The sequence below is a fragment of the Salarias fasciatus genome, chromosome 14 (assembly GCF_902148845.1).
Source record: "Salarias fasciatus chromosome 14, fSalaFa1.1, whole genome shotgun sequence".
Lineage (NCBI taxonomy): Eukaryota > Metazoa > Chordata > Actinopteri > Blenniiformes > Blenniidae > Salarias > Salarias fasciatus.
In genome coordinates this window covers 33,191,925-33,205,861 of record NC_043758.1, presented here as the reverse complement: position 1 = coordinate 33,205,861, position 13,937 = coordinate 33,191,925, and the positions used below count along the sequence as shown (strand labels likewise).

Sequence of the window (13,937 nt, the reverse complement as noted above, 5' to 3'; positions counted from 1 at the left end):
GTGCCTCTACTTTCCTTGTGGGGGACTCTGGCTTCTCTGGACCCTGTGTCACACAACTATCAGCAACAGCAGCAACAGCAATGCTGAGGGAGTGGAGTGGGAAACAGAGAGCAGTTACTTTGGCATCAGAGTGAGAAAGAGAGATAGATTAGCAAAGAGGGAGAAAGAGACAGAAAGCAATGGAAGCGGTAAGAGTCTGTGTGCTTCATTTGTCTCGAAAAGGATTGCTGAGAGGTAGAAGCAGCTCTGTTTGGAGGGTCTCTGTGGTTTCTGGGTCTCCGTGGACTCGGAGCTGAATGCGCTGCTCCCCCCCGACAGTGCACTGATACACAGCGTGCAAACACCAAAAACCTGGCAGAGCGTCCCGTCACGGTTTGATGTCTGCAACACTGCTTTGAATAACAAATCAAGAGGGGGAACCTCTAAAATAGCCATTGTAATCTCATCGTCTGACTTGATTAGACGCCCGTGTGCCAGATTTCAACTCTCCCAACATGAGTTGTTTTGGTGATATTCCCAAGGAGGAGGATAATCAGGACTCACACACAGCAGCATCCTTCCCATGGGAATGCGGTTTGCATCTTGCAAAGCCAGAAAAGCTGAGAGCTTCATGGAAACCCAGGCAACCACTGTGGAGATATCAGGCGCGGCCAGGTGTTCCAGACAAAGGCAATTACCAGGACACGGCTAGAATGCCTGTTTCTTTCTTCTTTGGAAACAGATTTTTGGATTGTTTTTAAGCAGATGGCATGGGCTCTACGCACCTCAGAGTAACTCAAAAAAGATATTTCAGATTGCAAAGCTCTGTTTTTTTCTTTAAGCTGCACCCACTGCAACTTCTGTTATCCCCTCTGTGCATAGGTAGCAGCTGGGAATACTCTAAATTGTCATGGCCTCTGGTTTTCAAACAAAGAATTATCTTTCTGGCCAGAGGAGGACTTGCAGAAGTAAATAAAGTGAGAGTAACAAGATCACTAAATCTGCCTTTTATAGCAATTTGACACGGAATTACGACAACAAAGTGAGTTCCTCTTAAATTTTGAAATTGATATTCATTCTCTGGTCAGTTTGAAACGACTAGTTAACATTGTTTTGCAATACTAACAGCTTTATGACCACCTCAGCGTCGAGATTGAAATCCTTTCTGATATTTGCTAAACGTGATCTGAAATTTGAATGCCTCCTGTTTTCTCTCCTTCAATCCTCTAATTGTTGTAAATAAAATTTGCATAATGCCGCCATTATTTCTCCAAATAAAATTTAGATGCCGGCCGACCCCTGGACCTCCTGCGTACCCCAGAGTCCCTCAGCAAATCTACTTCACTTCCTGATGATGATCTGGCAGCCGTTCAACCGATGTGAACCTTTCCCGAGGTGGAGACTGCTGCACAAGCTCCCGCAATCAGTCCTGATTAAAACAATAGTGTTTTAATGGGAAATGGCCTCAGTGCAGCCCACATTACAATCAAGCAACCTCTTAATAGCTACAACTTTAATGATAATCATCGATTCTATCTGCAAGAGTAAATGAAGATAAACTTGTTTTTTTATTATGTTCAATTGCAGTTTTTTTTTTCTTTTTAGAAGGGGAAGTTTATCAGAATGTGGCAGCCACATGTTGGCAACATGTTCTTCTGTCTGTGAACATATAAACAATCCTCTAAGAGCTCTTTTGTCCTTTTCAAAGTGTTTTTCTCTCGTGGAGTGACAACAGCGCACACCTAATCTTACCACCTGTCCAGCCTCCTGCAATATTCTCTGGCAGAGCCTTGGTACTCACAGGTCATTATCCGTCTCAGTGCGGGTCTTCTGCTGCCGCCGATGGACCATGAAAACAGTAACAGCCACACCAATGATGAGTCCAATGGCAACGACGCCTCCAAGGATCCCGATAACACCACCTGGGGGACCCTGCGGCATCGGCTTCTCTGCAGACGAGAGGAGAAATAACAGTGTCAGGGTGGGAGCTCTTTGAGTAATTGTTGCTGCTGGGTTGAACTTGCGGGTAAGAAAAACGGCAGTGAGGACAAAGAAAGTTCAGTAATGTCACACAACGAACAATATCGAAGCAATTTGAGGGTTTTTGCATTCTTGGCAGGAAAACTTTTTGCAGCACAAATAAAAGACAGTAAAAAATCAGAACCAGCTACTGGTTAAGAGAACAGGCTATTATTATGAGAGAGAAATCTTTACAAACCATTTGACACAACATTTGCCAGACTTGAGGTTTGATGTCATAAAACAAATCCAAACAGCATTTTCAGGGACCTATTTCAGGATGAGACCATTGTCTTGCCTGTCCTGGCACGGCATGAATGCCACACTGTTGCGGTCCCTCAGCAGCTGCTGCAGCATTTTCCAATGTGTACTCCATCAACTGTTCAAAAAAAAGCCCAAATTGGCTTGTGTTTGACAGCGAACCCAAATGCACTCTTCGGCTACACAGCAAGTTATTATATTTTAAAGTCTTAGCCAGCAGGGGGTAACAAATGCAAAAAAATATCTCTCCAGCCCTGCTGGGAAAATATATGGGTGGATTCCAAAGTGAAACAATTCACCAAATTATGTTCCGAACAAATTATGTAAAAGTTCCACCACAAGTTGAAGTGACTTCTGAGGGACTCCTGGAGGAAGAAGCCAATGAACACATCACAATGCTGATGTTCTGCTCTGCGCTGGCTTCAACACCCCTGTCCCTCCACTGCCGATAAACCCAAGGCTATTAACTTTAAAAAAAAAACGGGATTGCAGTGGAAAGTAAACACTTGAGATATTGATGCAACCCATTTTGTGAGAAGCTGAACTGGGCAACCATCATCTCCTAAACCTCATTTTTTGAAGCGTCTTTGATAGGCAGCCTCGGAAAGAGGTTTTCAAGATGCTGTCAAAAGTAATCTGTGACCAGTGCCAAAGGGAACATCTGGAGTGGGAACAAATATGGGAAAATATCTACCTTTACCTTTACATGCTTTTACTCTACATATATATATATATATATATATATATATATATATATATATATATATATATATATATATATATATATATATATATATATGAATGTAGCTTGGAAGTAATTAGTATTTTTTTTTGTCTCTGAAATCTGATAAACAATTATTCATCTTGGATAAGATCACAGTAGATTAGAATATAATTCATCTGTTGTCACGCTGATAAAAAAAAAAAAGAAGAAAAAAAAATCTCAATTAGAGCTGGTCCCATGTGAACGTCTTCCACTGATGTCAGGTATTAGTAAAATAGGACAGTCATCTCCTTTCAGAGGCATAATGGAGCCTTATTTCTGAAGGCAAACAGCATCTGTTTTCTTTGACACAAGCAGTTAAAGCTGTCCTTTTGAAGACAGTCAGGGGACCGATCAAATGGTTGCAGGCCTGTTGTGATGGGACACTGCGAATTCTCACTATCTCCCACTTTGAAAAAGGAAAGCCTATCTCCTGCCCTCATGATGTCTCCATCATTATCAGTCCTTCCCCCACGGTAGTGACAGGACAAGGCCTTGCTCCCACGGGGCCTCTTTACAACCGCCCCGCTCGCTTGATTCACTGCCCATAACGACGGCGACACACAGGAACACTTCACACACAGCTACACAATGGTAGGCACGTTACCCCACCTTGTGATCAACACTCAATGCTACACACTCCAACACCCCCCCCCCCTCTTTTATTGTGTCCTTCATATTGCCATGCCACAGTTGTTGTGGCTGATCTCATCTTCTGTCCTCTCGTCCTCAGACGCCCCGTCATGTCAAATCTACAGACCAAAAGAAAGTAAATAGTTGGTCTCGTAGCCACACACACACTTCTTTTCTTGTGATGCATTTCAATAACAAGGCAGTGGAGTGGCTTTGAAGAGCAAGTGTAAATGTGATCTCGCTGCAGCATGGGAACAGATAAGCTCGAACTCCTACTGTTGTCTCATTGCACCGCACAGTGAAAGCCAGTGGGTTGAATTTCATGGCTCTAATGCAAATGCCAGACACAATAGTCTGTTGTGTAAAGGCCTCAGTATACTCCCCCGTCGCCGCCACGGCGTTCCTACGCCGACAACCCTACGCCGCTACTGAACATATCTTGCTCTTGCGTCAAGGGAACGCCCTCCTCTGCCAAGCCGCTAGCAGTCACAACAACAATGCGGCTTCCGTAGCTCCGGCTTTACCTAGACATAGATCTATAGACATAGATTTCTAGACGTACGTATCTAGACACGCGTGCATTTACCGAAGATATATCTGCATATATGACATATCTGGCGACACCGGGCTGTGGTGGAGGAGAGGCTGAGCAGACCGTGATGAAATATTGGTGAAACTAATGAGCTTTTGGACGATTAAAGCCGTTTTCGGAGCGGCTATACACGTAGCCCCGTCTGCTAACAGTGCTAACACTGCTAACAGTATAGGGATGTGCGCCGCTCAATTTTGGATCTCAATTTCTCCCGAAGCACTGTTCGGATCAGAAAAGCATTTCGGGTGAGTTCTACTTTATTCTATAAACAACGCGAAAGCGGACCAATCACAGCCCTCGACGTTCACGTCACCACGCGTCGAAACGACGCGAAGTCACAATTTTCGGGAGGCGCACGTCAAGCCCCGACGTAGCCCGACGTAGCCCGTCGTAGGGCTACGACGTCTACGTCGTAGGAACGACGTAGCGGCGACGGGGAAGTATACTGAGGCCTTAACTCTAATACACAGAGGAGTGGACTGGATCAGAATGCAATTTCCCTGTTGTGGAGCCTCAGGCACACGACACACAGGATTTACACTGTCACCTCCTGACATGTAAAGTTGGGTGAGGCATCTGGCGCGCTGCCGTACGAGGAGAGCGTCGCCCACTCCTCATATGGTTGGAAAAATCATCAAAAATTAACGCTTTCATTTCCTGTACATGAGTTATACATTAACGCTTTCCCACCCTTCACCAATCTCCACAGGTCTTCACCGTCTGTTTGTGTTTTTGGCAAAATGAATTTGCAAAATGTTGCTGTCGAGGGTGGGGATGGTGGAGAACGTTGTGAACTGTGAAACAAAACCATTAGTGAGCATGCACCGTTACTCCAAACGCTGAGCCGGGATATTTTTGTCACAGGATTTACAGTTGCCCTCTGCAGACGCCAAGCACTGTCTGCAGTGTGCACAGGCAGCGATACACCACAGAATTCAATTAGTCCAAGTTAAATAATAAAACTGTACAGATAACCGCTCTGGCCTGATATTTCAATTACCACAAGGAATACATCTTCAAGGATTTGAGTCACTGTGAATTAGAAGCCATGGACTTGTGTAACTGCCAAGGTCAGCTGAACCGAATATAAAGTTTACGTTACTAACATTACCTTCAGCAGCAGATGGATTGTTGATCCCATAAATACAGTATTTTTCCTCTAATTATAAATAGGAAACGTCTATGAAACGGAGTTCTTATAAATTCTAGATGAAACCAGTCAAGGAAAGTAGCTATTGAAGAGTGGAGGAGCAGCTGCTGAATATGGAGTTCAAGTGTCTCATTGCCAAAGAAGCTGAACATTTCAAAATTCTAGTTAGAGTGACAATCAAATAAGTTACCAACAGACTTTTTTTGTTTTTTTTTTTTTGCCAAACCTTCAACTGTGCACAGCCTTGCTACTGCCTCTCTTATCTTGTGCAGAGTTAAATTTCTGTTAGTGTTTGTCTGATACCCGTGACTTAGTCTTAACTTAGTCTTATGAAAGTAATGGCTTGGAAGAATCCCAGCTCTGCATACAACAGGCAAAGAAAGCTACATGAAGAGGGTTTTGTCCTTGTTGTTCAACAAGCAAAGTACTGCCAACAATAATAGGCACGGGGACTGAGGAGCCACAGTACTCGCAGTGACTTTCTCCTTCCTTGCAGTAAAAACACCTACGGAATCATCAACAAGGGGATAAAAATTAACACCGTGTTGTTAAGAGGGGAAGGAAAATTTGTCTCAATTTAGTGCAGAGCGAGGTGCAAAAAAAAAAAAAAAAAAAAAAAAAACTGTTGCAAAACACATTTCTGTGTAACATTATGCTCAGTGGTATAGTGCTTAAATGTATCCTCTGCAGTAGTTTCTATCTCTGTGTGTGTGTGTGTGTGTGTGTGTGTGTGTGTGTGTGTGTGTGTGTGTGTGTGTGTGTGTGTGTGTGCATGTGTGCATGCCTGCGCGCATGCATGTATATGTGTAATTCTCCATTTTTTAGTCTTAACCCTATGAGGGACTGATTACTTACGGATGGGTTGATTTTCACCTGCGTTCAAAAAAAGAAATTCAAGTTCACGCCTGCACTCAGTGTTGTTTTTAATGTGATGAAGAAGAAAAGAACAGTTTTCACTTTTTCTTTTTCTTTTTTTGCTGTCAAAAAAAGACTCTTTCGTCATTGCTGAGAATCATTGAATATATTTGGACATTATAATTGTGAGAAGACTCCTTCACAGTAGTCCTTACTCTGCCTTTGTAAATTTCGAGCTGCCAAAATGGAGTTAAAGTGATGATATTACCTCTTTTTCTGCTTGACTGTTTCTAAATCTTTAAATATTTCAATGCAAAAGTGCCAAAGTAGTGTAAATAACCACTCATGTATAAATTGTCCTCCACTTTTAGGGAATAAATGTGTTCAAGAGGCACAAACAGAGAGCACATATTTTACCATTTCTAGATACAAAAAAAAGTGATGTTGCACATTGTGATATCTACAGTATCTATCTATCTATCTATCTATCTATCTGACTCCTTGGTGTATTTATTAGACAGAATGGTGGCCCGTGCAGGCTGCATCCTTCCTTCACCCATCGTCAGCAAGGATTAGTTCCAGTGCGCTGCAAGCACAAGCTGGATAAACCGATAAAGAAAATCAATGAATGGATGCTATTTGCAAACTTATTTTAGCTTTTCTCTGTCTTATAGATGAGCACTTGAAGTTGAGATATTTTCAGAGTTTGCTTCTAACTTCCATGAGTTTTAATGCAGCTGAAGTTGTCTCATTCCATGCAATGAAATAAGATAAAAATGAAGGTATGAACAAAAGCGTGCATTCAAGTGAAACCTTTCAAGATTAATTTCTGGCATTCATTTGTTCACCCTAATCTAAAGATGTCAAACATAAGGCCCGCGGCCCAAAACCACACAGCAGAACAATTACTCAGGATGTCATCGGGCTGAATGTGGCCTCTGAACTGAAATGTGTTTTACACCCCTGCCCTCTCCCAACATCCCGCTCTCTCCAAACCCATTCAACCTCCACCTTCCCTCTGGTTTTTTCCCCCTCCATTTTTCTCATTTCTTCTATTCTGTCAGGCGCCATCTGAGGCGTCCGGCGTCAGCTCGGTAAATGATCTGCTGAGTCGTCGCTCTTCACACTTATCTTTCTCAGCCGGGAACTCAGTCACCCCAGGTCATGCTGACAAGACAGCCTCATCCTCAGTACCATTCGTCTCCTTCATTCATTCAATAGCTTTGTATTCAACTTAGAAACTTACTTCATTGCGGTGTCATTTCAACCCCCTGTTAAAAAAAAAAAAAAATTGCCAAATGATCCATTGATGGCTTGTGAGGCTCCTGAAAATATTAAATAAAAACCTAACAACCCATTTAACTAACACAAAGCAGCATTACAGATTCATTCTGTCTCTCAGATTTTAAAGATACTATTCCAGACTAGTGACTACTAACCTTAACCCAGACTGAGACAGAAGGCACGTTATAGTTCCTGGGGATGGATCATAAGGTCAAATAGGGATCGACATTGATCTGCACCATACAGTGAGTATCCTTAAAAAAAAAAAGCATTTATTGTACAGATTGCAACAGTAGATAGGACCAACATTTCAAATAAATATTGGCCCTTTTTACTGATGCGTCACTAAAACACAAGAACCGTGCAGAAATCAAATAACCCCCTGACCTTCTTTGATTTTTCACAAATTGAAAACCTGCATAAACTCTGACCAGACTCTATTGAGTAAAGTCTGTTGTTCAAATATGTCTTGTAGCTGCCGCTGAAAGATTGCTATTGATTTTCAATAAGTGTAAAGCATCCATCCATGCAGCCCCTCTCTCCGTGCTGTCAGTCCACCGCAGTGGCACGTTTAAGCCGACAAACCTGACCTTGGCTTTCCGCGCCCACAGTCCCCTCAGAGGTGGCGGCAGCCTTCATTCCTGTCACATCTGCTCTCCAGAGTTCATTGAGCTGCACTGCATGGATTTGCTGTTGTTGTTTTTCCCTCATGCACAGTATTGAAACACAGGCTCCAGTGAAAGGCTTGCCTACGGTGCTCCACCGGCTTTCACAGGCGTGTAGCTGACGGAGGATCAAATCTTCCTCATAATCCATCAAGAAAGTATTATTGGCTGAGAACAATTCCTACGCAGCAGGTTGTTCTGTTGACTGCAGAGTTCAGACATGCAGCTTTAAGGGAACACAGTGAATTTGCGTGCGATGATTACTTATTCATTCCTTAGGCAGACTCTAATGCATGCGTCCAACAGGGGGCGGTTCCCACTTAGAGGAGAGCTGGCATCATTTTTAACAGAGGAAAAGCAAACGATGAGCTGAAGCTGCAGCCTGAAAATTGATTACTTTCTCACTGCTGCTTGTGGCCTCTTTTTGAGTAAATGCGATCTACATGCAGAGTGACACAGCAATTCACAGTGCAGACTGTCCAAATGTGCGAAAACAGTGTAATCTCCAGCACCAGCTGTACTCAAATAGCCAAAACATGTGGGCTCTTGGGTTACCATTCTGTCATAGAACACGTTAGTCACACATACCAAAGGAGGAAGGGTTCAGGTAGAAGGTCAAAGGCCGAGCGCTTTCCAGCTGGAGCGGTCTTTGCCCACTCCAAATCCAATCTGTCACAGAATGCAGGATTTAAATGAAAGCAGGTCTCTCCTTTAAGCGGATCACTGCCATGTACCTGCTGAGACGTGGTGTGGATCATCAAACACTGGCATGGTAAAGACAAAGGCTTAATGATGTCTTTAAATGTGCAGTCATCCCTGGCAGTCTGACAAAAGAAGAGAAAATTAAAGGGAAACACAACGCAGGTCTGATTCTATAGGGTGTCACACTGATGGTATTAGGAGGGCAATTGTGTAGTGGTGTTCTGTAAAAATGTTCCAGTCATAAGTCTGATCATATTCCAAGAATGGATGTGGCTCCTGGCGCACACCCTCTCTCCCATCAGAAATTGTAATTGCTATCTCCTCCGCGGGGGCTGTAATACTTTCCAGCAATACTGGGGAGTTTTCAAGTGGACAGATTGAGAGTCTGGCTACTAACCCATGCCAGCTCCACACCACCAATGCCAGTCTGAGACGGCCACCTGTTCCGAAGACTGCAGCGACTGGGCCTACCTTGGCTTGCACAAGTCGACCGGCACAGTGAAACACTCGAGGTGTCTCGCTGCTTTTATCTCTCTATTCATGTGTCGTACAGCCACCTTATGTGGAAACAAATGCCCAGGCTGTTCGCAATTTATCTGGAGGAGATTTCCTTCCACACTCTTTCCACACTGGGTAGAGTCTGCAGGGCCAATAAAGAGGAAGAAATGTGGTTTAATTGAGTTCATAAATCTGTATTTCATGCTGCCAGCTCCGAGCAGTACATGCTGTTTCGTCTCCTTCGCCCGCCCCCTCCTCGAGTCAGTAATCTTGTTAAAGTTCAATGTTTCCAGAGCTCTCTCTGGTCTGGAAGCTGAGTTTCCTGATGTCAACCACTTTTCCGCAGTAGTTTGCCCTCCGGAGAGGTCTGCAACCTCTTTCGCCCAGATTCACACTCATTGCCTGTTCCTTCGCCACCTCTCAGACCTGATGTGTCAGACTGGAGATAGTGGGGCAAGGTGATGTGCGAGCGGAGGGGATTGTGACGGCGGTGTGAGATCTGCTGTTCCATGTTACTCCACGGAGGGCGGCACTTCATTAGATACAAATTGCTAGCATGTGATGTTTTCACCAAGGCTATTACACAGCTAACCATCGCACACCTGTTGTGCTGCTTTGGAAAACGCCTGAACTGAGAAGACGATGCTGTGTTTTATTTACATGGCTGCTTTTTCTTCACTGACGATGCAACAGAAGACCAAACGGAGAAATGGGTGGATGTCATTGCATGGCTGAATAAATACCTGCTGAGCCATTCTGTCACTCCTCTATTCCTGTGTAAACAATTTCGGACTCAAAGCTACGTGTAGACAATCTTAGGGAGTGTTTGCCAGCAAAAACAATAATAGAAATCATAATAATGAGAGGAAAAAAACTGAACAAATGCTTAGCATGTTCCTATGTTTAAACAGAAGATATTCAAAGCAAGCGATCTCCATGAGAAAACACACACACACACACACACACACACACATAAATAATCAGCTGGAGGTGTCTGAAGCACCGCGGAGTCCAGTGAGATAGATGACAAGCTGCACCAAAGCGCCCCTGTCAATAAATATGAGATTGCAGGATGCCAAGCTGATGCTGATGCTGTCATGAGGTATTACCTCCCGTGACAGCCCAAATAACAACAGTTCTAATTAAGGAATGATTGGAATGGGTGGACCACTGCCTCCTAATGGGGGAATAAACCGCAACATCGCTCCAGGAAGTGAATTGCGTTCATTTATTAACTCCAGGATGCTGGTAGCTGCTGTCAACACGTAATGGTTTATTTTTAAAGCTGCATAACTTTCCATCCAGTCTTCCTATTTTTACATAGACTGCACCATGTAGATGACATTAATCATAATAATAATAATAATAATAATAATAATAATAATAATAATAATAATAATAATAATAATTAGGGCTGTCAAAAATAACACGTTAATTGCATTAATTAATTTATGTAATCAATATCATTAAAATTTTTAACGCAGTTTAACGCATGCGCATCATGACAAGCCTCACCTCTACCAGCGGGTGGCGGTAGTGCACCAGCGTGGAATGCAAGCTGCCTGCAAGCTGCCAGCAACCGAAGAAGAAGAAGAAGCCTCACCTCAGCCTCGGCTGATCGAGAAGCTTTTCCAGCACTACAGACAGTTTATCTGTTCCTTTATTACGGATTATTTAGAGAAAATTAAGCACATACACTGTCAGTACATTATCATTAAGTATTAAAGTTTATTTAGCCTTTTTTTTCTGTTTCTGAATTGCGGGGCGGCGCCGGAGTAATTAGTTACTTTCACTTCTTTCTGCAGACCTTCTCCTCCCTCCAGACAGAGTCTGCTCTCTCTTTCCACGAGTTTTTCATTATTTCGGTGTCTTTAAGTGGAGCCATCAGGCTGTAACTCTGTCTACTTTCACTTTTACCGTCATGATCGGTCCGCGTGGAACCTAGCGGACAGGAATTCATGATGCTTTTTACGTCACGCGGACCAACGCGCAGCGCACACCCACGCGGACATGTGAAGCATGGATGGGCAGCAGACAGGAGGCAGAGGAGGCCTGGCGTCAATTCATTTATCAAAACAGAAGAAGAAAGCAATATGGAGGGAGATAAGCCGGCTGGCCCTATGGATTCTACTTGTTTGATTAAAAAAATGTTGAAGCAGTTTTCTGTTTTCCACACAAAAAGGAACACTGGCTAAGAATGCCCTGTTTAATTGTGCAAGAAAAAAGTGTGGTATCTCTTAGTTTTACTTTTCTTGTGATACTACATTTGTTACAGACCTAAAAAGGTAACTCCTGCCAAAAGCCAACTTCAGAGGGACTGCAGAGGGAGCGCTGCACACACAGACATTATGTTATGGTGTGCATGTTTTAGTTTTTTGAATATTTATTTTATTTGGAGCCTTAAATATAAAACATATCATGTGTTAAATATATTTAATCACGTCCTGTCGTTTTTTTTGTTAATGCAATACAGGAAAAAAGGGTATATTTCAGACATAGTTGGACATTGCGATTATTTGTGATTAATCATGATTAATTAATTTGTAAGCTGTGATTAATCTGATTAAAAATTTTAATCATTTGACAGCCCTAATAATAATAATAATGATAAAAGGGCACAAAGTGTTTTCTAGAATTTAAAGAAATTTGAAAGTTATTTCTAATTAAAATAAGCAGGCAATTTAGAGATGCTATAACAAGTACTACAATTTCCTGTACAAGTTTGTACTCCAACTCCATAAAACTGTATGTCATTTGCAGAACTTTATGTGTGGTCTGAAGTGGAAAGAAGTTGTGTTTAATGGCCTGTACACACTCAGCGATTTTCGGACATCCAAGGCAAAAGAGCGATTGTGACAGAATCCAATCGTGTACCATCCACTGGGCTGTGTTTTATCGGGCTGCGTCCCAGAGGGAGTAACCAAGGGCTCCTTTCATGTTTTGCTTGTGAATGTTGGGAATGTCTCTGTTGATGCTTCGCTTGCCATGGATAATGAACGCTTCTTCACGCCGACGTCATCCTCCTGCGATCCTCTTTCGGCTTCATCGTGCACACAGCAGTCTTCACATCATGGGAATCATTTTTAGATCCATTTTGTACAGTGTGGCAAATTGTGAACTGATAAGATGGTTAGAATCTCAGAGTCCGTACAGGCCATAAGGAGAACCTAAGTGGGCCTTAAACTGAACCTTGCGGAACGCCACACAATGTTATTATTGAAGTAATATTCACCGATACAGACAGAAAACCTGCAGAATTGCAGATACCGATAAGGCTGTTTGAAACATTTTCAGGACACATTTTCAAGGTGTTGTTTTTCTGAGAGCAGTAACACCGCTGCGGGTTCCTCGGCTGTGTATGGTCACTAATCTGAAAACACGCTTTAGCCCGCTAAAAAGAGCTGGCCATGCAGTGTTGGTGATAAGGCTCCCAGTCTTTTCTCCCTCTGTCCCTCTCTCTCTTTTTCTCTCTCTCGGCCTTTCATGCCCCCAGCTGAACTCTCCTGTGTTGAATGTTAATTTAATGGCTGCTCTCAGCACTAAACTGGAGGACCCTACCCAGCTCACAACGCTTTCGTCTTGCTCATCCTCCACTGTCTTACCTCCTTCTCGTCGTAAGCAAAATTACTTCTCACTGTCTCTCTCTTGCAAACACCAAGAGGTCACGGCTGTAATTTCCTTTTGCCTGGTTAAAAGCTGACGGCGCATCGGATCCAGTTAGTCTGGATATGTTGGAAGGAGGTTTTCAATTTAGCAACATGCGGGCTGGGGAGTTTGTAGATCCCGTCCCAAAGGCCCGGCCACTTTAACTCACCCCTGCTGCCAAGCAAGTGTTTCATCTCAGGCACGGAACACCCTTGAATGTATTCAAATAACCTCTATGGGACTGAGAATTAAATCTGAAAAACAACGCGTTTATATTCGGAAACTCGTCTGCTTGTGCCATCTCTGGAAAATTACCACTGATTCCTTTCTGCGCAATGGCAGACCTCTGTCAGCGTGGCGATGTGAAGTCTTTCCTCCATATTCATTTATAAAACACCCATCTCCAGTATGACTACACTTATCTTCTATTTCCTCTCTGATACTTTTAACTTTTAATGTCATTTGCTTTGCACTGCACAACTGAAAAATGTTTTGTTAAACGTGTTCTTCTTAGGTTATTGGACATATTTTATATAATAGTATATATAGATACAAAGAAACAGACACACACACACACACACACACACACACACACACACACACACTCACAAATGTTCCTATTTTTTATGTAAGTATCTACACTCACCGGCCACTTTATTAGATACACCCTGCTAGTAGACCCCCTTTTGCCTCCAGAACCCTCTGAATCCTTCGTGGCATAGATTCAACAAGGTACTGGAAACATTCCTCAGAGAGTTTGGTTCATATTGACATGAAAGCATCAGGCAGTTGCTGCAGATTTGTCGGCTGCACATCCAAGATGCGAATCTCCCGTTCCACCACATCCCAAAGGTGCTCTGTTGGATTGAGATCTGGTGACTGTGGAGGCCG

General features: G+C 43.1%; 1 protein-coding gene across 4 annotated transcripts in view; it reads right to left on the bottom strand.

Annotated features, from left to right (window-relative positions):
* Positions 1-13,937, bottom strand: part of nectin1b (nectin cell adhesion molecule 1b) — a 183,021-nt gene that overhangs the window by 43,166 nt on the left and 125,918 nt on the right. For 3 of the 4 annotated variants that reach the window (XM_030108914.1, XM_030108916.1, XM_030108917.1), the window contains exons 6-7: positions 1,781-1,928; positions 15-83 (exon numbers count right to left, since the gene is read on the bottom strand). In XM_030108914.1, the coding sequence (XP_029964774.1) occupies positions 15-83; positions 1,781-1,928 (217 nt within the window). The remainder of the gene's footprint in view (positions 1-14; positions 84-1,780; positions 1,929-13,937) is intronic. The other variant, XM_030108915.1, reaches the window with a different exon arrangement.